Source organism: Brienomyrus brachyistius, chromosome 1 (assembly GCF_023856365.1).
Source record: "Brienomyrus brachyistius isolate T26 chromosome 1, BBRACH_0.4, whole genome shotgun sequence".
In the NCBI taxonomy this organism is placed as follows: Eukaryota; Metazoa; Chordata; class Actinopteri; order Osteoglossiformes; family Mormyridae; genus Brienomyrus; species Brienomyrus brachyistius.
In genome coordinates, this window is record NC_064533.1 from 37295022 (window position 1) to 37319986 (window position 24965).

Consider the following 24965-nt stretch of genomic DNA (forward strand, 5'->3'; position numbering starts at 1 on the left):
TGGGGTTGGCCACAGGCTGCCATAACCCTGGCTAGGATAAGTGGTTGGAATGTGGATGGATGGATACATGGATTATTCAGCTTCGGTATGACTTGACCAGAGTTAATGTTGGACATGTGTAAGTAAAAAGTAAATCTCATCACTGTGCTGAGGGTATTGACATGCTACAGATGTTAAAATGAGCACTCAACTACAAGCATGAAATTATGCAGGTAAAGGTATAAAGCAATAAAATTATATATTATCTGTTTGAATTCCATCCATCAATCTTCCAACTCCTTATTGAGCAAAGGATCATTTTTATTGATTTTATTAATTATAAGTCTGATATTTTTCTGTTTCAAACAATTAAACACCAATATTAAATCTGTCTTAAATCACATAAGTGATTTTAATATTTCTAGTTTTTTTTTTTGCATTTAGTAGAGATTTAAAATGCATTTACACATTTTAGTCATTGAGGATAATATGATATTACACTGGTTTTGGTGTTTAGATCTGAATAAATGTTAAAGAACAGTAGATGCAGATTTTGATTTTTCTCCCGTAAATGAGACACTTGCCTTTTTGTCTAAGGTCCTTCATTAATGTGTATTATGAAATAAATGCTTAATATTTTATTTGTGATGAACCCCAGTCCTCCTTTCATTCTACCCAGTTGTAGTCACATCTGGAAACAATGGCATGAATGTACAGACATCCTATAAATCCCTTCACCGTCAGAGGATCAGTGCAATGTGGAGATCTTTAGAAAAGCCATAAAAAATAAAGGTGGTAATTTATCAAGTGCAGTTGGCACTGTTTGCGGCACTCAGGGGCACCATGATTGCGAAGTCAGCTTTACGGCTCACGGGACGATCTTAGGCGTGGTGTCGACACAAGCCATCAGGGGGCAGCGTACTCGGAACCAGATCGTGTTCCTCTCACTGTCCCTCTCTCTGGGCTGGATTTTAACAGGCCTCTTTCTTCGCCCCCCTCCCTGCTGCATCCGTTGTTCCCTGAAGCAGGAGCAGGAGACGAGCTACACCATCCTGAGGTCCAAGGGCACCAACGTGACGCTGAGCGGCCTCAAGCCTGACACCAGCTACCTGGTGCAGATCCGGGCTCGCACGGCCGCTGGTTACGGACTCAGCAGCCGCAACTTCCAGTTTGAGACCAGCCCAGACTGTGAGTTTCGCTTTCTTACCTCGCTCTCCTCCATCCTGATCTCATTGGTGTGAAAGTATCTATAGAATATCCATAGATGTTGATGTTTAAGAAATTAATGTCTCTGCTGGACTGATAACAATCAGTTTATATGAATACTAAAATTCCATAAAATACTTGCTTACTGGGTACTTACTGCATGTGCTGTTCAAGACATTAGATGAGGAGGAAAAGCCACTTGGCCATATGTATTCAACCATATCTGCAAGGAAGGTCCGGTTACTTGCAGCCATGGTTTATTGTTCAGCAGGTAATTTAGTGTCCTGATGCAGCTTCTGGAGAGCCAGAGTGGATATGTCATTAAATGTGGAATGTATGCTCTAGTGCTCATAGCTGATGGAGTTCAAATCTGTTGTAAATATATAAGCAAAGTTAATCTCCTTACTCTGAGACTTTGTAATTGTCCCAAAGGGCATAATTTTTCTTGACCGTCAGCCCACTTTTCCTTATTTCTGTGAAACCTATATTTTTTAGTGACACTTTTATTTACATTGCATTTATGTGATGTATTTACTGCCATACCAAGGCGAAACACCATAACTGCATGTTTTATCAAAATTGAGTTATGACTGAAGGTACGTCTTCTAACCTCTGTTTTATCTCATGACAAAACATCTCAGTTCAACTATGTTTGGTTTTGAATAAAACACTATTATTTCTGTACTTACTACACATAGAGGTGGACATTAAAAAAAAACTGAATCCCATTTTCTTAGTTTCAGTGTCAGCATCGTTACTGTGTTTTGCCATTGTTGGGTCGTGTAGTACTTGCACCTACTGGAGTCTCCTCGTCCACCTCCATGCCTGACGCTGACGCTGCTTTGCTTACCGACATGTCTCTTCAGCTTTCTCCATTTCCGGTGAAAACAGCCAGGTGGTGCTGATCGCCATCTCTTGTGCCGTGGCCATCATTGTCCTGACGGTGGTGGTGTATGTTCTCATCAACAGGTCGGTACCAGTCAGTGCTAATGGGAAAAAGCCGGCCCAAGGCAATCAGTATACTCACTATACTGTACATACTCACCTGTGATAGTGTTTTTACCCCAAAGGATCGGAAACAGCTGCGGGAATGGAAGTCGGTTGCTTCCCATATGTAGTCCAACTTGGCTGACTTAACAGAGGATGTTTTTTTGTCCCTTACTTTATAAAACTGTGTACCAGGAGAGATGAGTGCCGTGTCATGTGGAAAGCTGATCTTGACGGTCCATTCAGTTCAAAGAGAGTATAAATCAAAGGGCCATGGCAGGGCACACAAACAGCGTTTTATCCTGACTGAGGAGCCGGTCTGTGCTCCCAGCTCTTCTCAGTGCTGATCCTTCTGGCATTGTAGCTGTGCTGTGCTAAAGCCACAGCATCGACACAAACACAGATTAATATTAAAACCTATTTGTCAATGTCGTTGCCAGGATTTGTGGTTACAGAAAATCAAAAGATTCAGATGAAAAGAGGTTTCACTGTGGTAACGGACACTGTAAGTGCTTTATTTTATTTGTCTTTGTTTTTAGTTAGCCTACTTGAATCAGACCTTTAAAGCTTTAATTTAATCGTAAAATATGACATTGTTTTTTTTTACCTATGGTATTTTTGCTTATTATTTACAGATTATTATGTACAGTGTTTATATACAGTATTTATGCATTGTATGCAGTATTTATAAGAATAATCCTGTTATAGTCGTTTTCCAGGCTACATCCAGTCGTTTATTCACATATGCAAATCATGTGCTTTAAAATCTGTAAATTATCTGGTAATGCTTAGGTTAAATTAGTTTGAGGAATGCTGACCTTTTTTGTCTTTGTAGTTTTGGAAGCAGAAACATATGTTGAACTCCGCATGCATGTAAATATCCTTTTTTTTGCCATTTTCCAGTGAGACTTCCTGGTATAAAAACTTATATAGATCCACATACCTATGAGGACCCCAGTCAAGCTGTCCACGAATTTGCCAAAGAGCTCGATGCTTCTGGGATAGCTATCGACAAGGTGGTGGGTGCAGGTAGGAGACAGTGCTACTTATAGTTCTGTTTAATATAAAATCATTATGAAAGGCTAGATAATAAAAATAACAATAATAATGAGTTGGAATGTGACATATTAATATTAGTGACGTGATTTCTGAAACGTTAATGATTTACATCATCACCATCAGTGGGAAGTAGCCGTGCTCAGTAGAGGTTTTGTTCCCACTGAACTCTTGTGGTGGTGAAAGGTGTGCTCTCACCATCTGTCCTTGCCGCCTCACCAAGCTTAATGGGAGACACGGTGGGGAAGCAGCGGTATGAGTAATATGGCTTCCGCTGGGATCCTTCCCTCTACCCTTACGGCAGTTCCTCAAAGTGTAAGGCGAGGAGACGAGCCTCCATACATGGGGGACAAAAGGATGAAATGGTCACTTGACAGATCGTGTTTGCACACTGTCCCGTTTCACTTCTCCACCCAGAGCAGGTGCACACTGTGACTTCAGGTGTGTGGTCTGTCCGTTTCAGCTGCCTTGTGTAATGGCTGTGCTAGGACACAGCGAAGACTTATTTTGAGTTTTATGCTTGGACAAATGGGGGAGAGGAAACAACCACAAAAGCACTATTGTGGCATTAGGAGAAGGGGCCTGCAGATGGGATTACACACTTCAGCTCGTAGTCTGGCCTGAGGAACTATGACACGGCTTTTACATTATTAGCGACTGGCTGTAGGTGAATGAAGGGGATTGTCACCTGACTTGGCTGTGTCTCAGGATGAGACCCCACGCCCCCCAGTCTCACAACACATAAAGTGTCTTTGGGCAATCAAAAAATGGGTTGAAATACTTTGCCTACAAACTTAGCAATATGTATAAATCTTATTTGTAATTAAGGATTTGCCATTTATATTACTGTATTGTTTAAAAATGTAAAATGCCTATTCTGTTCCACAAGAAATAATACTAAATAAAAGCAAGCTATTGCAGTGAAGCATGACGCACCCTGACCAGGCTTATATAACGTCACATCAGTATTACCTTTCACAAGCCAAGTAGAAGATCCTTGCAATTGGAATGACTCGTAATCACGTAAAATTTTTCCAGATATCAGGGCAGTTTCTCAAACCCATCATAGGTAATAATGAGAGATATAAGGACGTTTCATGGCCAGCTGTGTAATAATTCCCTCCCTCTTTGCCTTTGTCCAATTTCCTGTCTCCATGTGTTTTAGTCTGCTGCCAAAGCTTGAAATGGGTTTACCGCTGAACCACAGTTCCAGGAAATGTAGTACATTGACAGGCCAGAATGCAGTTCGTCAGAATTTACTATTCCATAATCAGTGAAGAATTATAATAACCATAATAACTAAAGTAATTGTCAGATAATTGTTATTCTCTGGTATAAAAGGGGTTATGGTTGGGGTTAGGGTTCAGATATTCTACTACATCCATATATATACTCTGGTAAAGTTGTTTATGGATTCTTTTAATTTTATGGAAGAAGAGAATGAGTTGTTCACTGATATGCATGTGATCAAAACTGCAGTTGATCTCACTGTAAATAAAGACTGTACAGAACCTGAGTGAAAGTAAAGTAACTTAACCTTCAATGAACCAATATATAATTGTGTTTAAAACAGGTACTTCTTTATCTGGGGGGGGGTCTCCATTCCATTTTTATGCTACTGCAAATCACTTGTTTTGAGAGGATTGAAGCCACCTGTTGATAACTGTTGCTTATGAGAGTTGCTGAGGTTTAGGGCAGCCAGTAGGTTAAAGATCATTTTCAGCAACGGAATTCATACAGTCACCTTAGGCTGCCAAAGCCCCCAAAGCAGCAGTCAGCATGTGGCTCCTGTTCGGATGAATAATGAGGCATCAGTGATACATATTCCATTATTTATAATTTCCTGGTTGACTTCTGTTTTTGAACCGGCCATATCTGATATTCCTACGCAGGTGAGTTTGGTGAGGTGTGCAGTGGACGACTGCGGTTTCCCTCCAAGAAGGAGATTTGTGTGGCAATCAAGACCCTCAAGGCTGGATACACGGAGAAGCAGAGGCGGGACTTCCTGAGTGAAGCCAGCATCATGGGCCAGTTTGACCATCCCAACATCATCAGGCTGGAGGGCGTGGTCACTCGCAGTAAGTGCAAATGCCAAACACAAAATGACACTTCGCCTTGTTTTGGTTGATGTTCCCTTGGTCACTTTAGCCCCTAAAAACATGAGCTGAACTGTATAACAGTGGCTGTTTTTAGTTATGCATGGAGAGACACTGTAAACCTGGCCAATATGAAACAATAAAAGTCAAGTTTTTATCAGCTTTATGCAGTGAACCTTGCTGATGACAATGGACCAGTGCCCAAGGTGAATACAATCACATAAACCATAAATCTTACAGGATCACTTTTGAACAAAGATTACCCTGCTGTCCCATGTGCCCTGTGGCTGTAGGTGACATTACTCCAGAAGTTAATGAAAAGCTGAAATTTTCGCGAAATGTTTTTAAGTAATATGTTTGAACTGCACTGTGCCTTAGACGGGCATTTAAAGCAGCAGAGTCAATTCTGTTTCTTCTTCAGCATAGGAAGAATAAAAGTGTACGTGGAGTGTAGCTAAATAAGAATGTACTCTGTATAAAGGCAAAGTAAATGGGGCTCATTTGTATCAAATGCTCCTCTGTGAAATACAGATTTTCTTTGTTGCGTATTTTGCATTGGATAAAGCTTGATTGCTTTTAAGTTTATTGCAAGGATAGCAAGCTGTTTCGCCATTGCTCTGGAAGTCTTTACTTTCCTGCTGTTTTAAATGCCTCACAGGATTAGCTATTTGCAAAACTCCCTCTAAAAGTACTGCTTCAGCACTGCAGGGTCTGTGTTTAGCTTCTGCTTTTTTCTGCTGGTGGCCAGCTTCAAATGCGTTATAAATAGCATCCAGGAAGGAATGCTTTTAATCTGCCTTTAATGTGTATAATTGTTCATAAAAGTGGGATTATGTTTGTCTAATAAATCTTGCGTCACTCTTACAATTAAAGTTTCATCTGTAAATAATGGAGAACATAATTGAAATTGACTGCAGATCCTTTCTGTTTTTTTGGGATGGGGTGGAGGGTCCAGGTCAGGGCTGGGAGACTGGCCATGCTTAGCACATGTGTAAGGAAGCAGCTCTTACAGTGTTTGGGGTCTGGGGTCTTTGGGGGTAGCGGAGGGGTGGGGATCAGCATGCGCCCGTTGACGTCGCCTGATTTATTAACCCCCCCCTCGGTTAATTCCTAATAATCCAAAGACTTTTACACCTCATTTAACCTGCTGCTCTTGGCTGTGCAGTTGGCCAAAGATTTTGGAAGCTGCATTTTGCCATTTGCAGAGGACGCAGGGCTACTGATTACAAGCCGACTTTCAGGATGAAAAGCTGCAGGAGAGAAGGCTTAAGGGAGGCTTTAAACAAAAAAAAAAAAATCTTATTCTGTTCAAGCCCTCAGCCAGAGTCAGGGGGTAGATCCATCAAGATTTTTGAGCAGTAGAAGTGTTTAACTATATAAAAATAATGAACAGATAACCTGCATTGACTTATACTGTACTGCAGTCCATGCACAAAAATGAAATGAAATTTTGTTCCGTTGCCTCCATTTTAACATTTCCATTGTAAAACCATACTTTCAAATAAAGTCAACTAGTGTGTGCTTGTATCTACCGGGACATATTTTCGTCTGTCTAATGTATGTTATATGTGATGTTGAAACTCTTATAAATGGCACAAGTTTTTTTTTGTAGTCTCAGGAAGCAGTTTTTTGTTTCCAAGTTGTGCCGCATCAACAGAAACGTCGCTGAGCAGGAGCAGGCAGGGAAATGAAGCCGTCTGTCAGGCGCGTTTTCCATGACGCCGCAAACAGCCTCTCACATGCTTGTAATTTAAAGGCAATTTTTCCCCTCTAATTTTTAACAAAACCCATCAACAGCGATTGAATTAAGGCATAGGAGATAAGGCGGATAATTTATGCACAGCAGTGAGGATGGAATAAAGTCGCCAGGGACGGACTGCTGACCTTGACAATCCTATAAATTCATTGGCACCTCCTTCTCCCCTGCGGAAAGTGAGCCCCGATAACTGTCAGGGGGGCTGCACTCAGTCGTCATTACCATACCCAACCCCCCTTGCCACATGGGGCAGCAAGTTGCCTGCTGGGGACCCCAGGCCCAGTGGGTTGGAGTGGCCTGGTTTGTGTCCCGAGATGACCCCTGAGGTGGCCCGGTATGTGTCTCAAGACAATGCAAGTCCATTAGGGTGGCACAGTTTGTGTCACAAGATGATCCCAGTGCATTGGCTCAGCCCGTTTTGTATCCCGAGTTAAGCCCAGTGTGTTGCGGTGGCCCGGTTTGTGTCCAGTGTGTTCGTGCAACACAGATTGTGCTCCCAGAACACATCCCGCTCGCTATAGGAACCCTGTAAAAACGCAGATGTACAGCTGAGGTTCTTTTATGACAGCCGTGAGCATCCGGACTGAACTCCATAAATCCTCCATTCAAGCAGAGCACTGCCATTTTACACAGGGATATTTTTTATATTTTTATACAAAATAGACAGTTAGCACTTTACTACAACATGTTTCTCAGAATTTATCAGTGTCGACATTGTGGATCTGTGCCGCAGAAAGGCATACAGTACTTGGCTATAAATGTGGCACACCTGATGAAATGAAATGAAACAAAATGGTTGTGCAGTGTGGGGATTTTTAGATATACCGTAACCACATTACTGTTTCCCATTTTTGTGAACTTAAGCACTTTGGAGCATTATGCTGTTTATTATATGCTAAGCCTATGTAGTAAATACTGTAACATGTTATAGAGCCAGCAATATGCATGGGGAAGGTGACTGTGGCTCCTTGCGGCTTCGCTGTGGATTCTCACACGGACGCCCCCCCTCTGCCTTATCATTCTTACTCCACAGGTAAGCCGGTGATGATCGTGACGGAGTACATGGAGAACGGTTCCCTGGATGGCTTCTTGCGAGTGAGTGCGCCCTGGGCAGTAAATGATCGCTGCCTGTGTGAGACGCGTGCAGTGGTGCGGGGGGGGTCGATCATGGGCTGCAGCGGGGCCCCAACACCTGTCTCCTCCCGCGAGCCGCCGCCCTCCGTTTAACACCGCCGGAAGAATCGGCTTCCTCTCACCAGGGGCTCCAAGGCTGGACCGGGGGCGCTATGCTGGCAGGCTTCACACTGCAGGTTTATGCTGAGTTGTAATGAAACAGGAGAAATACTCAGGTTGACCTAAGGGTTACGCTGATTTTGGTCACTGGTGCAGCTTGTGATTTTACAGCAGTGGTGACACCTGCATTAGCAGGAAGCTGGTGAGATGGGCATCATTCATTAGATTAGATTAGATGAACTTTATTTATCCCAGAGGAAAAACCTTGCATGTACGGCAGCAAGCACAGACGAATATATACGTTTTGTGTAAAAAAAGACAAGGTGCAAGGACAGTGCACATAGTGCAAACAAGTAAATTGAGTGCAAACAAATGAAAAAGAAGAGAGTAAATAAGTACAATCATGAAACAGAATATTATGCAATATTAATGAAATAAAGGAAACAGATTAGATAGATAGATAGATAGATAGATAGATAGATAGATAGATAGATAGATAGATAGATAGATAGATAGATAGATAGATAGATGAACTGGCAGATATTAATATGCAATTAAATAACAGACAGCACTGGACTTTTCCAGTTGCAAATATGGATTGCTTCCTGGCGTGTTATGGGGATGGAGAGAAGCACGTATCATTACTCATTTATCATCTGTCAAAGTGAATCCAAACCTTACATCACTGAAGCTGGTATCAAATTCTTCTTGCACACAGTCCTCCTTACTGAATCGCATAAGCACCCAGCATCAGCATGCTCGCGTCTCGCCAGTATGAAAAGGAAAAGGAAACCCTTGCCAGGCAGCCCACATAGAGACAGGACTCTCCTGGCATTTTCCATTGCAGACATAAGTACTGTAGGGTGCCACAGCCTATGGGATCAGTCCACATGTTTTTGTTTGAATAGCTGTGGATTCACGTACACTAAAAAAAAACAGCAGTGATCACTGCACTCATTATGGGATTCGGCTTTTTGGGAGTTTTGACACGGCTGAAAAGATGCTGACGGACTTGCTCTCAGTTCCATATACCACCTCAGTAGACCCCGAGTTTCTGGATTCTTGAAATTAGCCAAAGCATAACATCAAATCATCATGGATTGGCTTCAGTTTGCGATTGCAGGGCCCATAAGAAATCTATTCCATATGCAGTGCTGTCAAGCGAAAGAATGAAAAAAGAACGATCCAGAAGGAGTGCAGAGTTTTTCAGCGATTTCCAGAGCATTGCGGAGAAGCCTGAGCCAGATGAAAAAGCACTAGGACCACACTGCTGCCCCTCTTACTGGGATTAGGTGCCCTTTGTACTCTCTCTCTCCCGCCACTACCTCCTTACTGGGTCCAGGATCCTTGTGCTTTTCCGCCCGTTTTCTCTATTCATGGGTTGCAGAAACCAACATCTTTGTTTCTATTGTCTTTTTGTCTCTCCAAAAAACAGCGCATATTGTTCATACATCAAATATAGAAATATATTGTAAAATAAATCTGTGTGTATGTATACTGTATATAATATATGTAATCTGTATTTTTTAGGGTTCAGTCATTAAAATCAGGAACATATTTTATTACAGATCAAATATGATAATTAATTTTAAATAAACTATGTAGTAAAGGGCTTTTATTTTTTGGCAGATGATTTAATTGAAAGATCTAAAACGTAGACTGAAAAACAGAAAATATAACTGATACAAAATACATAAATTGTGTAAATCGCATGCTGTAAAAACCGCATGCTGTGGGGTAAGAATGTGCTTAGAGTTTGGTGCATGTGGCTATTGTCCATGAGAAAGGGCCGTAAAATCGTGTGTAGATCATTTGTAAGTGGAGTTTCTGTTCGTTGTGATGTCACAGAAGCACGACGCGCAGTTCACGGTGATCCAGCTGGTGGGCATGCTGCGCGGCATCGCCTCGGGCATGAAGTACCTGGCTGAGATGGGCTACGTCCACCGGGACCTGGCCGCCCGCAACATCCTGGTCAACAGCAACCTGGTGTGCAAGGTGTCCGACTTTGGGCTGTCGCGGGTGCTGGAGGACGACCCAGAGGCTGCCTACACCACTAGGGTGAGGAATTAACACAATGTAGTATCTACATGCGGTATATTACATATTGTTTGACATGTCTGAGGTAGCTCATCTTGATGCGCTACACAAAGCAGGAATGAAGAAGAAGCATGTTTAAATATGGAAAATGTGCTGCGACAAAATGAAAAGTCCAGATTACCTCGTTACTGGTTTCCTGTCTGACAGGCAGGTTTTATGTCAGAATTACTTATTAGCCCTACTGTACAGTGCACCAACTTCATGACATGAAAAATAGGTTCCTAGGCTTCAAAAAAGTTTTATGTAACATATACACTAATTCTGTATTTAGAAAGCATGAAAGCATTGAGTTTTTAACCCAACCAAATACCTTACGAATCCAAAATATATAGTCTGCCGTACATTACTAGCCCACACTGCTCCGTTATCTTAATAACACTAAGATTCTTTACATTTTCTTCTTGTCGGGGTGGGTGGTCTTGGTGGTGTTCTGAGGTGGGGAGGGGTAACTGAATATGCACCTTTCTCCTTTAAACCCCTCTCATATTTTCACCCAAACCTGCCCACACCACCGCCAGAAACCAGCAGACATTTCAGGCACTCAGCAAACCTTTTAGCTGGATTTGTACACGATTCTGTAGTTTCTCTTTTATAGTTTTTCTTACTATTTATCATTTATACCGTATGCTGTACTTTCCCATGGCATCGAGTACACAGCACGCACTTGGTAGGGTAGCACTGCTGGGAGTGCAGCCACCGGAAATGTATTTTACTTCATTTCTTATATTTTACTCAATATATAAAATCTCACTTGCAATGCAATATTCTTCACATCAATAAGATTTATAAGGATAATTCCTTTAAGTAAAAATATAGTAGTAGTACTGGTAAAGGACATAACTGGTAGTTAACCTTAAGATTTGCAGTTGAAGAATCAAAAGGTCATCTAAGCTGAATTTTCCCAGATACATAATGAGCTGTATAAATATCTCACCACATCGAACAAATATCTTGAGGCTTCCAGAAAAGGATAAAATAACATAAAATAAATTAAACAACCAAAGTATTGTGTACATGCATTCTGGCAGTTCCTGATTTAATAAAAGACCGTTTAAATCTTACATTTCCTCTCCTAATATTTTGAAGCAGATTATTGGAATGTGTGATTTTTAGAGCTCAGCAGTAAAGTGTATAGATATTAATGAAAGCTGTTTATCTATGTACAACCATACAAATAATATTTATAAGTCGTTATTAACATTATTATTTTTAGTGGGGTATCTGCACACAGAGGCAAGAGTCTGTTTAGGGCTTTTCGGTTTCTGGTTGGCAATAGTGGGTCTGAGAAGGTTCTGCATATTTAATGAGTTTTGAAAGATCTGTGTTTATCCACCTTCTTTGGTGTCATGGCCAAAAACACATCAGACGGATTTGCTCCCACTTCTGTCCTTTCGTATTGGTAACCAGAATGGATGGCCGATTCTTCGATTCGATTGCCAGTAACCTATGTAGAATGCAGCTGTTTTTCTGCGTGCAGAAGTGGGCTTATGTTTCAGAAGTCCTGTCTGTGTGGGGGGGGTGGGGGTGGGTGAGGGCCAGTCCTGTGTTATTTGGCTGCGCCTGTGGTTAGCTTTGGCTCCCCTCTGTCCTCCCCGTAAACATGACGCTGAGGCCCCTGGGTAATTCCAGCAGCCGTCGGAGTTGTCCGCAGAGCTGCGTAAACACATCCCTCACTCTCTGGGAGCACGGCGTGAAGGCGGCGCATGGGAACCCGGCACTGTGGAGCCGGCTGCCCCGATCGGCACATTTAAGTGCTCCGTTTCATGGATTGCTCATGTTTAGGTCCGTCGCGTTCGTTCAGTGCATCCATTAAATTATGCACAGCACTTGTTCTCCATCCCAGACTTACTTTAAGCCTGGAGTTTGTTTTATTGCAGATTACTTTCAGACCCTTATTTTTTGTACCCCGGCTTCTGCTGGATAAATTTGGCTTAAGCACTTAGCCGACTACCTTGCAGGCTAACTTTCAAAGGGAGGCCTTTTTTTGGTTCTGTGGAATGTCTTGATAATAAAAGACATCCTTGTCCAAAGCAGTGTCCCCTTTACATGTCAAATCAGACCTTTTATTATATTATCTCAAGGAACTTAAAAAGATATTTTGTAAATGATTTAAACCAAACAGACTCCTCTCAGATCAAGAGATATGGGAGTTTATATACAAAAATGACATCATTTAAGAGGAACATTTTTAAATGATCACAATCAAGGTTACATTCTGATGTGGCATGCAGTGTAATAACAGACACTTCAATTTAATACAATGACAGAGATGTGTGTTGTTAAACTGTAAGTAATGACAGAGTAGCAGACAGCTCCTTTAAACATTCACTGAAATATTTTGTGAGTTACTAGTGTGATGATGTGCTAGTGAAAGATCTGAGATTTAAGCAAAGACCCAAAATTTAGATGTGGCAGTTTCTTTTAATTGTATTTTTTTTTTTGCTGAATAGCAGTCAAGGGCTGGCCATAAGCCATACTACAAGAATCAATTTACATTATGTGCAATGGCACTGGAAATTGTATCACTGTGTCATAACCTTCAACTGAGAAAATCATTAAATATGTATCCTAAGCATTGTGACGCTATCGGTTTCTCAAAAAACAGATCAGGTGAGGCAGTAGAATCCAAACTTGTTCTTTCTCTTGTCAATTGGCAGGGTGGCAAGATTCCAATCAGGTGGACGGCGCCAGAGGCTATCGCCTACCGCAAGTTTACCTCAGCTAGCGACGTGTGGAGCTACGGCATCGTGCTGTGGGAAGTGATGTCCTATGGGGAGAGACCCTACTGGGAGATGTCCAATCAGGACGTGAGTACTGTGCTGTCGGCAAGGAGTTCCGATAAGCTTCCCGTGGAGAGAGGAAGTGAAGCGTGGAGGTGCCAGGTGGCAGACAGAATCTGTCACCCAGGGCTGTCTGCCACCTGCAAGCAGACGTCCATAGCGACTGCTTTACCGCTCAGGCTCTGTGATCACCTGACTGGCTGGCATTTCCAGACATTGGTTTGATTTCCAGACATTGGTGCACCATTAATAGTACAGTGTATTAATAAATATTACTTAAATTTTTTGCTTCTATTACAACATTGGTTCTGTTGAGCATGTAAAATCATTTCTTGGATTTTCAACAAGATTCATCATTAGGTTTCTGGGGGAACATCATCTGATTAACAGTGTCAAAAGACTTACTTAAAAAATGATTTAAATATATATTTTTAAAATACTGGCAAATAAAGAAACATTTCTTAAAATTAGCAGTGTATAATTTTTAAAAATACATCCATCCATCTTTTAACTGTTTATTCTGTAGGGATATAATAGGGGGTATAATAAAATTTAAATATCGTATGTCCACATTTTAATGTTTGGGACTTTTGACTACTGCTAGTGTTTGGCACATAATTGACCAATGAAAAGATGTTTTATAAGTATAACAGGCATTTATGATTGTACTAGTTAACATTTGTATTCTTGACAGTCATTTGTATGGATAACGTTACCTTGCAAATTTTAACAATGTTGATAACTAGTTAAGATAGCTAACATCATTGTTAATTGTGCATATAAAGTGAGAATAGTTTGTATCTTGTTGATACTGGCACGTTTGCCTCGCTTACAACATTTTAGTCCATTTAAACATTAAACCGTTCACTGGCGGCTGTGTAAAGACAGATTTCTATTTGTGGTGCTATGGGTGTCTCATTACGTTGTCTGAGATTTATTTTATAAAGTACCTTCTGAGAAAATGCATTTGTTCACGCTCCTGAAATAATGGATTTTTGGAGATATGTGTTTTTCATTAGACAGCGACAATATGCAGTTAACGACTAAGCCTGCTACGTTGACTTTGACATTTGACTCAGGATTTTGCAAGGCTACTGAGTCCCGCTCTCTGTTTCTGTTTGGGGCGTAGGTGATTAAAGCGGTGGATGATGGCTATCGGCTGCCCCCCCCCATGGACTGCCCTGCAGCCCTGTACCAGCTGATGCTGGACTGCTTGCAGAAGGACCGCAACAAGCGGCCCAAGTTTGAGCAGATTGTCAGCATTCTGGACAAGCTCATCCGCAACCCCAGCAGCCTGAAGATCATCGCCAACACCGCCTCCAGGTACGCAGCATCGCTGTGCCGAGAAGCGACAGACGCCTCGCTGGAGTCCGCTTCTTTCCCAGCATTTGACGCGTCGCTCATCAGTGGCTAATTTCCTTCTTCCGTGCCAAAAGGGACGTCTTTCCCAAAGTTCATCAGTTAGTCACTCAGCACATTTTAACACTCTACCTCCTGAAATAGTTGGTTTCCTTTTGTTTGGTCACGCTGTGCACAGCACACTGTACACAGTGGTTTGTGAAGAAATGCCATATTTACATTCCCCATGTTTTCCAAGACCAAGACCGTTTGTTTCCGTGACCGGGTGGCAGCAGCATTGTCTGTGCTGTAAACAATCACTGACTTCCTGCGTGCCAAACAGTGGTTCCCAGACAAGCGGGATGAATTTGCAGTGTTGCGATGATCCGGTTCGTGGTGGTTCCAGAAAATCCCGCTCTCCTTTATTCCCTTCCTCCAGGCTCTGTCTTCCTGTCTGTTGGGAGGGGCCGTGAAGCCTCATCTGCGGCAGGCGTTGGCACCATGCAGTGTGATGGGAGGGGCTCAGTTATTATGAAGACGTCAAGATGCGTAACAGTGACTAATGATTTCTTAAGAACGGCAGAATTGGTCCCTGGGAATCTGCATGTAATTATCCTGATTAGCTTTTAACAGAAATGGAGATGCAGGCCCGGCTGAGCTACAGTGGCGGCTAAAATATATCGCGGACAGCAGTCAGGGACCGCCCCCCCATAGCAGACCTGTTCTCAGCGGCAGGGGTGACGAGTGCGGGGGAGAGGCACAGGAGACGCCATGCAGAGGCCCTGTGACCCTCCTCACAGCTAGAGACACATTCCTGTCCATGACTAAGTTGCCCAGATGTCTTTCCTGTGACGGTACAGGGCCAGATTCTCCCATTCTCCTCTCCCAGGAGGACTTGAAAAACATGATACTAAGCAGCCGTGGTTATTTAGAGGTCACCCCACGAGCGGGAAAGAAGCGGAAGCCGGGGAACAAAAAACGAGAAGAGCGCAGAGTGTTTACTCTTCCCTGTCTCCTTAGTCTGCTCCTTTCAAAAGAATCAAAAGGTTTCAGCCCAACAGTCTGCAAACTGTGCTGTCGAAACCAAGCCTTGGGATGGCGAGTGAGCTCCCAGCTGGAAGGCCGCCGCGTGCTTCCCTGCAAGCTTTCTCACTCATTGCGGTCTTTATTCCGTCCTCGGCGTCATATGCAGGGGGATCTACATTTAAACACAAAGGCACAAAGAAAACAAGCGAGCAAAAATAACAGAGAAGTACAAGGTCATCTGGCGTTCACTGCAAAAGTTTGTAGGCTAACAAAGTTGTTGGGATCAATAATCAAACAGCATCTTTCTGAAATTCAGACCTGAGGATCACCTCCATTTCTAGCTGCATATTTTTTTTGTTAATGGTCCAGTTGCAAGTATGTGTGCAGGGAACACCCCCTCTCCCCCCCCCCCCCCCCCCCCCACAACGTTAACCTGGAGGAGTGTCCCAGCTGCATTATTCCTTTTAGAAAGTCTTTTTAAAGTATAACCATGTTGTAAAAATGTATTTCTGTCAGCACTTCAGAGCGTTTGTATCTGAAAAATGATCTTATTGGTTTTCCAGGCAAGAGAACACACTGAATCTCTAGACCAAGGCTTCCAGAATTTTCCGTCTCAAAATCCTGGTTCAAGTTCTCCTCGTATTATAGTTTCTTTATATATGCAACTTTAAATAAAGGTCTTTTGCTGAGCTTTATTGTAAGTTATCGATAAAGCTTCATTGTACGATCAAATGCTCACAGCTCTGTGTATGTGAGATGTCGTCCAGGTGCCATATTTTGCTTTTGGAAGCAATTTGACACATATTCATAGCATTGCGTTTAATAGGCATACATCTGTGTCAGCAGAGGAGAGGAAGGGTTCTGTTGGCCGGAAGGTGCCGGAAGTGGCAGGCTGCACTCTAGAGAAAGACATAAGGCTCATGCAGACATTCATGAAATATTTTTGGATATATAGTATTATCTTGCATAGAGTTACATATTTTTAGAATAATATTTATTCATTTGGATACTTACTACTATTAGACTATAATTACCATATGAATTGATTTTCCTCACTTTATATGAATATTACAAAATTATAATTAATTTTTAAGGACACAAGCTATCTCACAAAATTAATTGCTTCCCAAAACCATAATTTTGTATCTCTTTAATTGTCCCCTAATATGGTGGGGTGATTTAAATTTATTTTCAGTTGTGAAGATTCAATAATCAGAATGTTTTCTGATTTGTTTAACATAAAAATGGTTTTCATTTATTTTTGATTCATTTTTTTTATTTTAATTATCCAACAACATATAACATCACAAGCAACATAAGAACATAAGAAATTTACATATGAGAGGAGGCCATTCAGCCCATCAAGCTCGTCTGGGGTTGTTGGGAAGTTGCTAAAATCTTATCTAGCTCTTTTTTAAAGGAACCCAGGGTTTTAGCTTGCACTACACTAACAGGTTACTATTCCATACTCTAACTACACGCTGTGTAAAGAGGTGCTTTCTCAAATCCATTTTAAAATGTTCTCCTGCTAATTTCCACCTATGGCCATGAGGTCTAGTATTTAAACTAATAATGAAGTAACCATTTGGCTGAACAGCATCCAGACCTGTTAGAATCGTATATACCTGAATCATGTCCCCCCTTAATCTCCTTTGCTCGAGGCTAATCGGATTCAGCTCAGCTAACCTCTCCTCATAAGACATTCCTCTAAGACCAGGAATCATTCTTTTAGCCGTACATTGAACCCTTTCCAAGGCAGCAATGTCCTTCTTAAGGTACTGTATGGTGACCAAACCTGCACTCAATATTCTAGGTGAGGTCTTACCAAGGAATTATATAATCTTAGCATCACCTCCCTTGACTTAAACTCCACAAATCTAGAGATGTAACCCAACATCCTATTGGCCTTTTTAATTTCTTCTCCACACTGGTGAGAGTGGGACATGTAAGCATCAACATACACACCAAGGTCTATTTCATAATCAGCTACCTTTATTTCAGTAGAACCCATAAAATATCTTTACTTTATATTTCTGTTCCCTGCATGGATAACCTTACATTTATCTATGTTAAATTTAATCTGCCAGGTATCAGCCCAGTCACTAATTAAATCAAGATCCTGCTGTAGCCTCTGTGCTGCTAGTTCGGTATCTGCTGCACCACCCACCTTGTTGTCTTCGTCAAATTTATCCAGTTTACTGAATGTATTGGTGTTGATAACATTAATGTAAATTAGGAACAATTTTGGTCCTAAAATTGAACCCTGCGGTACCTCACTATGAATGCAGGCCCACTCTGATATTATGCCTCTAATAACTACCCACTGCTTCCTGTCTGTTAATCAGTTTTAGATCCAAGCTGCTACAGGTCCTTAATGTTTAATCAGGTTTAATCTAGTTCTCTTTAAGCCATGCGTAAGTATTTAATGTACGAAGTACAAATATTTCACTTTGAAAAGACAGTAGCGAGGAGCACTTTGACTGATGGTTGCCGATTGTAGTCAAAGACAAATGTTTCCGGTTTGACTTACTGAGGCTGAGGGGGACAGAAGCTGTTTGCCAAGAGTCTCACTTCTTCACAGGTTTTTCCTAATGGCGATACAGGGGGTTACGCTAAGACCGCATCACTTCATTGTTATTTTTTTTGTTTTTTTCTCTGCAGCTTCGGTTTTCAAGAGTTTGTCTTCCCTATACTAACATGGATTGGGATACCCACCTCTCTTGGGGCATCTGTCTGTAGAAATATGACTGAGCCAGAAAATCATCATATGCAGCCTACATGGTTGTAGTGGCAGATATACTCCCAGAGGAACAGCAGTGGAAAAAAGGACTCTGTGTTTTTCTTTGATGAAGAATGGTCTTGTTGATCCCCCTCGGCTAAAAGCCCACCATCTCTTGTCCGCAGGCCTAGCAACGTATTGCTGGACCGGACCAGCACAGACGTCCTCTCCTTCCACTCCACTGGGGACTGGCTGGACAATGTGCAGACGCTACCTTGCAAAGATGCCTTCAGCGGGCTGGGCTACAGTTCCTGTGACAGCCTGGCCAAGGCCACTGCTGAGTAAGAGTCCTCCTTCTCCATCCTCCCACATCACATCACCTCCCATTGCCTCTTCATAGATAATCTCAATCATTAAACCCTCTTTTTTGGGTTGCATGAGGTGGGCACAAACTCATCAAGTGCTTTGGAAATTTAACTGGGGACCATCTTCATGCCAACTTCAGCAAATTTCAACCAATCAGCGCCACTGTGACAAACATGGCACAGTGGCGGTGAAGTGACCACTGTTTGCTGCATTGGTATCACTGGGCTATTTTAGAACCATCCAAGCTATTTACTGTCAACTAATGAAGCACGGAGCGCACAGCCCTTTCAGTAGGGCATGGACTCAGAGGACAGCCAGTCTCTTATTCATGGACATGCTCTGGAGACTCAAACCGCTGAAATGAGAGTTCTTGCTTCTCCATGGAATATAAAGATGGAATACTTCTATCCATCTATATATTGCAGTCCATTAAGTGCGTATCTGATTGAGGAAGTCGCTGTCCTCATCTTCACTGTCCTCATCCTCATAATTGTTATTGTCAATATTTTGTTATTGTCTTATACTGAATTAGGTGCATTTAGAATTAGTAACATTACTTTTTAATGTTCTGTTTGTGGCCTTTCTTATGAGATTGATCCCAGAATATGTGTAATCCCAATACCTAAAAGTCTCACTTTGTGAAAACGTAATCTCTCTGGACTTACGTTTACCTTGCTGTGTGTCCCTGGTACACTAATTAGAGGAGATCAGAAAATAAACAAAGCAGAAGTTTCCCTGGGATTGTTTAATTCAAGAGCCATCTGTATTTAGTACCACTAGCACTAAACAGAGTTTAGACTCTAGAGGTCTTGGTTATCTGGTAAATGCACCAGCCCCGTTTGATTTTAATTGGTAATGACTTTGCTGTAACCACACTTACTTCTGTCCGTAGCCCAACAACAGCAGAAAAAAGGCATCGCAAAAATAAAAACGCAACCCTGACAGAATCTGCCGGCTACGAGCAGCACAGTAAATTGAATCTGGCAGTTTCTATACCTAAGGAGCCCAGCTGACTCAGACAAGTTGCTATTAATAAACTGCAGTTCCTCATTCCCTGGTTGCTTTCGGTTAATAGGACATGCTGCATCTCTGCATGGCACAAGCTGAAGCTCTCTGCTCAGTCCGTCTTTTAGTCTATTGACAAGGTATTTGACAATATGAATAATGTAAGTTTAATAATGAAGGGGATCAAAGACTGCAAGGTGGGTGCATCTGTTAGGGCTCTGTTTTACCTTACTGCTTTTTTATGTATACACATTGGGCTTTGATGTGTATATAAACAGCTCAGTGGTAGTAGTGCATAAAATGTTTTGACTCAAACGTAATGCACAGTTAATTGCATAAGACTCTGGCATGTCCTGCGCTAGTTTGCATTAGTTTGCAGGAGGCCACATGCTGGCTGTTCTTGTGAATTAATCAAAATGAGGAATTTTCTTCATTTAAGTAGCAGAAATTAGCCTGAAGCATGATTTTAAAATTTAGAACCTATTTATGCTACACCTGAGATGCAAATTAAGCAGCACTGTTGTAATGCAAAGCAAAAAAAAAAAAAAGTATTTCTTTCTTGTTTGCCAGATGCTTAATGTGCTTTCGAGATTTGCAATTTTTGGAACAAAATGCTAGGATTCCATGTGATTTATCAAGGCTGACAGCGGGTTGGTTGTGCTTGTTTTCTTTTTTTTATTGTGTGGAAAAAGTAGGTTCAGTTTAGATGTCATCAGGACGTGCATTTGTTCATGTCTGAAGGGGTTTCACTTCATAAAATGAATACCTAATTGAAAGCTGGTTACACTCCTTTTTTGGGTTAAAGGTAAAGCAATTATTAAATCTATTTCTGATGTTAATTAAGATTTGGACATGTAGATGTTCTTAAAACAAACAAAGAGAGACACACATATATATATATATTAAATTTCTGCTACTGGATAAGCATACCAGCAGGCGTGCCTAATGCCGTTACTGTACAGTTTGCTTTTTAGTTGTGCTTTTATTGTTAGCTTGGCTTTATGGTTTTATTTTTTTTATTAATTGTAGTAGGGCGGCATGGTGGTGCAGTCGTTAGCACTGTTGCCTCACACCTCTGGGACCCGTGTTCGAGTCTCCACCTGGGTCACATGTGTGTGGAGTTTGCATGTTCTCCCCATGTCGTCGTGGGGTTTCCTCCGGTTACTCCGGTTTCCCCCCACAGTCCAAAAACATGCTGAGGCTAATTGGAGTTGCTAAATTGCCCGTAGGTGTGCATGTGTGAGTGAATGGTGTGTGAGTGTGCCCTGCGATGGGCTGGTCCCTCATCCTGGGTTGTTCCCTGCCTCGTGCCCATTGCTTCCGGGATAGGCTCCGGACCCCCTGCGACACAGTAGGATAAGCGGTTTGGAAAATGGATGGATGGATGGATGGATAATTGTGGTATAACCCACTCTTGGGAAAACAGTAGAGTTTTATTGCAAATAGTTTCCTAATGTTGTTGTGACATTCTTGTTGGTCCACCTAGGGGGCAGAGAGTGATTGTGGGAGAAGGGGGGGGGGGGGACTGTAATTGTGTGAACCTGGGACTGAGGCTGCTCAGGGGTGGGTTACTTAAGGGGGAGTGCGAGGACCGTTACTAGACCGTTACAATTTGGTAGGGCTAATAGGCCTGTAGGGAGAGGTTTAAGCTTGGTATTGCGTGGCAGTGGCGAGTATCTAAACACCTCCTATTAAAGAATTTAGGAGATGATTTAGGATTATGCTTAGGATTTGTACTGAAACTCTGCTTTATGTTGGTGGTTGGTTCCATATTTGATTCTGGTGCTGATGCTGTTGATTCTCATCATGGGGGTGATATTGCTCAAAGGCACTGAGCATGTTCCGTGTGCTGCGAGAGGGGGTGAGAGGGAGCACAAAGGGTGCTGTTAGCCTAGCCGCCGGCTCCCAGCTCTCCACCTTAAATGAGTCCTCAATAGATAAAAAGGCAGTGCGTGTTATACACCTGTATTGCCTTGCGGTTTATTCTTTTCTTTCGGTCAAGCTGCCGTTTTGCAAGGTGGCTTGTGGTAACCTACATTTCTCACATTCACAGATAATTAATCTTCCCTAGAATCCATGGTTATGTTTCTCATTATCTTTATTTGATTTATATATTGCTTTACAATCTGCTAATGAAAAGCTGAGTCTATTTTGTCTTTTCATTTATTTTTGCTTAAATTACATCAGTCATTCTGTAAAACAGATATTCTCATAATATATTATTACATATCTAAGCTCCTTCTTCATAAAATATTCTTCCTATATCATGCCTCTCTTTACTTAGTATTGTGATTCCAGTTTCTGCTCTATTTAAATGCACTGTCTTCATAACGCAGACACAAATACCGTAACATCATAATTCCTCACTTACTTCTTACTCTCATGCTTCCCAAAGCTTGTGACTACACACAGTATGAATGGTTTCATCTGTGTCTGGGCAGCTTGTGTGGAGTACTAGCCTTCTATTGCGCCTGTGTTTGCATAAACTCACCTGGTAAAAGTGCCAGAAATCTGGTGATTCTGTTCCTGATAACTAATTCATATATTTTTTTTTTTAATTTTGCATTTTAAATCGATTTTTAAATATTTTAGGAGTCTTTAAATGTATCTCAAAAAAGCTATTCTAAACATAGCACAAAACCCAAGAATTAGTCTCAAAATGTATGCATGTTGTTTAGATTCAGAATGCAGTTTAAGCCCTTGGAAATTGTAAAGTTGATTTATAAAATGATTGTATTTCATAAATGCTACTCCTGCACTTATTCGTTGTCTGACACATGTGCCATACGGTACGGCAGAATAGCAGATGTTGAAAGGCAGAGAGATGACTTTGAATATAAAGCCTGGTGGTGTAGCTTCAGTGGCAGAATGTTCCCAGCCAGATTACTTTCCCATTGTCATATGGGAATGATCCTGATGAATTATCTAGCAAAGTGACTTGGCTTCCAGAAAAAGAGGAAATGACACGACAATGACATGCATCATAGAAGACAATAATAGTCACCAAAAATCACGACCATTTAGCTGTTTGACCACTGCTTTGAAGCCATGCTTACTGAAGCTGGGTGCCCTATCTTTGAGTCTCTTGTGTCTGTTGTAGTGTGAAATATCATTGTCACAATCGTAACAATTACAGATCAGTCATTGGCAAGAAAGTCTTACGATACCAAATATCCTTGTTCTCTATCTTAGTCATAGTTTCACATGATATTTTTTTCCTTAGATAGATACTGCATTTTGCCTTCCGAATCAAGTACTACTGTCTTTCAAGCCTTTAAACGTCAAAAACAGTCCCTGAGTGTGGCTACAGTAAACAGAGAACATGGCTTATAAACAAACACTGTAGGGATTTTGTTTGTTGGCAAATAGCTACTAGCCAAATATGAAAATTTATGCAACTGTCTCTGTTTTCTCTCCACTTGCAAATGAGATCATTCTGAGTGGCACCATGTATATAGCCTATGTTCTCAAGCTGTTTTCTGTTGTTGAAAAATATGGCTTGCATTCCAAAAGCCGTTAAATCCACCCATCTACCTTCAAGCTGTATATCCAGGACAGGTTCACAGTAGTTCAAATGTAGATTGCTGCTATATATTCAAAGAAAAAATATACCAGCACTGTAACAATTGTTATGCTCAATTTTCGATTTATGTAATATAAAACCAAAATACTGCAAAAGTGCTGCTTTGTGATCTTTGGGTTTAGTATATTGCCTTATTCCTACAGATATCCCATTTTTAAAAAATAAGGGTCATTAAGTGTTTGGTTTAAGTACCTAATGGTGCTATTTTACATACAATACTTTCATAATGCATTACAGAGGAGGGGTTTGTAGGCCTTGTTACTGCAGTACTGGGGGATTGCATTAGCATTTTATTAGCATATATTTTACTAGCATATGTTTTATTAACATTGTGACAATTCAGCTAAATTTTAGCATTACCACTGAAAGAGAAATAGAACTGTCTGATGTAATTACGTCTCTGACGTAATTGGCCACAAAATGAGTACATCATCCGTGTTCATCTCATTGGGTCCTTGGGTCCTGATGATGATACCTTACACTGCAACTGTAAGGTTGTACAGTTGGAATTACTTACATGTTCATTATTAATATATTGTTCACATGCTACAAATGCTCCATTTAGAAACGTTAAGAGTGTTAATTGCTAATTAAAGCAGTGCCTGCAAAATATATGTGCCCAGTAGGCTGATGGGTTGGGCGCCTGACACTGTCCTTCAAAGATGTACTTTGTCTGTAGAATCTGCCTGAGCGAGATAAGACCAGCAGCCACCTGCCCTGAATGGGATCCTTCCATGGGAATCACAACCCTATAGAGCGCGGAGGCTGGACGGTGGGTTTGACCACTGCTCACTGCGTGCTGAGTGCCCCGCTGACCCATGCTTCTGTGCATACTCACCAAACGGTGCTTAGACAGGTCCTGTACATGAAACAGCTGCCAGAGTAATCAGCTTGTGCTTTTCACTAACCACCGTTTTGCTTGTACTAATACTCTTTTATATGATGTCCAAATTAAACAAAGGCCAGCCTGAGGTACAGTATAGTGGCGTTCACAGAGGTTGTACCTAATCTTACGATATATTGCAAAAACAGATCCTGTAATCCACTTACCTTTGTTAGCTGTCATATTCTGATTTTCGACTGATGCAGATTCATCCATTCTAACATTTTCTGTGGACGTGCATGGGATGAATATGTCCTCTTGGTGAGCTAAAAAGAACGTTCTGGTCATTAGTAATAAATACATCTGTCATTTGTGCATGGAACAAATTTTGTAAATTTCAGGCTTCTTTTCCTTGCTAAGAGGTTTGCAGTGTTTTAGTGCAGTTCCATTTTCGCTGTTAGTATCCAAAGAATAGTTAAGATAACATAATACACAAGCATGTGAAATGTGTTTGAGACAAAATGTAAATGAGACTGTGTATTCAAATTTTACTTTTACTTACCATATTAAACCAAAATGAATTTAAATCAAACGTCAGACATTTGATGAGTCAGGCTGATCTGGTTTTTATGACATCCCTACGTATACACATGATCTGACATTTAGAATGTTGTCTTTTATTATATTAATATAGGCCAGTCTTTTATTGTTCCAAAAGTATTGAACTTATATACTATATAAGCCATATACCAATAAAGTAAATATGTTGTAGACTTAATGGCTAGAAACATAAAAATAATACAGTATTAAAATTGTCTTTATTTGAAATTCGGCATAGATTTATATGTTTTAGTTATATAAACCATACGTTTGAACATTAAATGGTCTCTCATTTCAAGAAAAAAATTTACTAGC

At 41.2% G+C, this 24965-nt stretch overlaps 1 protein-coding gene across 3 annotated transcripts in view; it reads left to right on the plus strand.

Annotated features, from left to right (window-relative positions):
• LOC125706032 (ephrin type-A receptor 3-like) overlaps positions 1-24965 on the plus strand; it is a 74920-nt gene that overhangs the window by 46860 nt on the left and 3095 nt on the right. Inside the window, exons 7-17 of one of the 3 annotated variants that reach the window (XM_048972484.1) lie at positions 1005-1167; positions 2052-2154; positions 2613-2677; positions 3076-3201; positions 5121-5306; positions 8114-8175; positions 10162-10371; positions 13068-13217; positions 14320-14513; positions 18459-18614; positions 23907-23999. In XM_048972484.1, coding sequence (XP_048828441.1) covers positions 1005-1167; positions 2052-2154; positions 2613-2677; positions 3076-3201; positions 5121-5306; positions 8114-8175; positions 10162-10371; positions 13068-13217; positions 14320-14513; positions 18459-18614; positions 23907-23982 — 1491 coding nt within the window. In that variant the 3' untranslated portion in view covers positions 23983-23999. The remainder of the gene's footprint in view (positions 1-1004; positions 1168-2051; positions 2155-2612; positions 2678-3075; positions 3202-5120; positions 5307-8113; positions 8176-10161; positions 10372-13067; positions 13218-14319; positions 14514-18458; positions 18615-23906; positions 24000-24965) is intronic. The other 2 variants (XM_048972468.1, XM_048972476.1) reach the window with 2 other exon arrangements.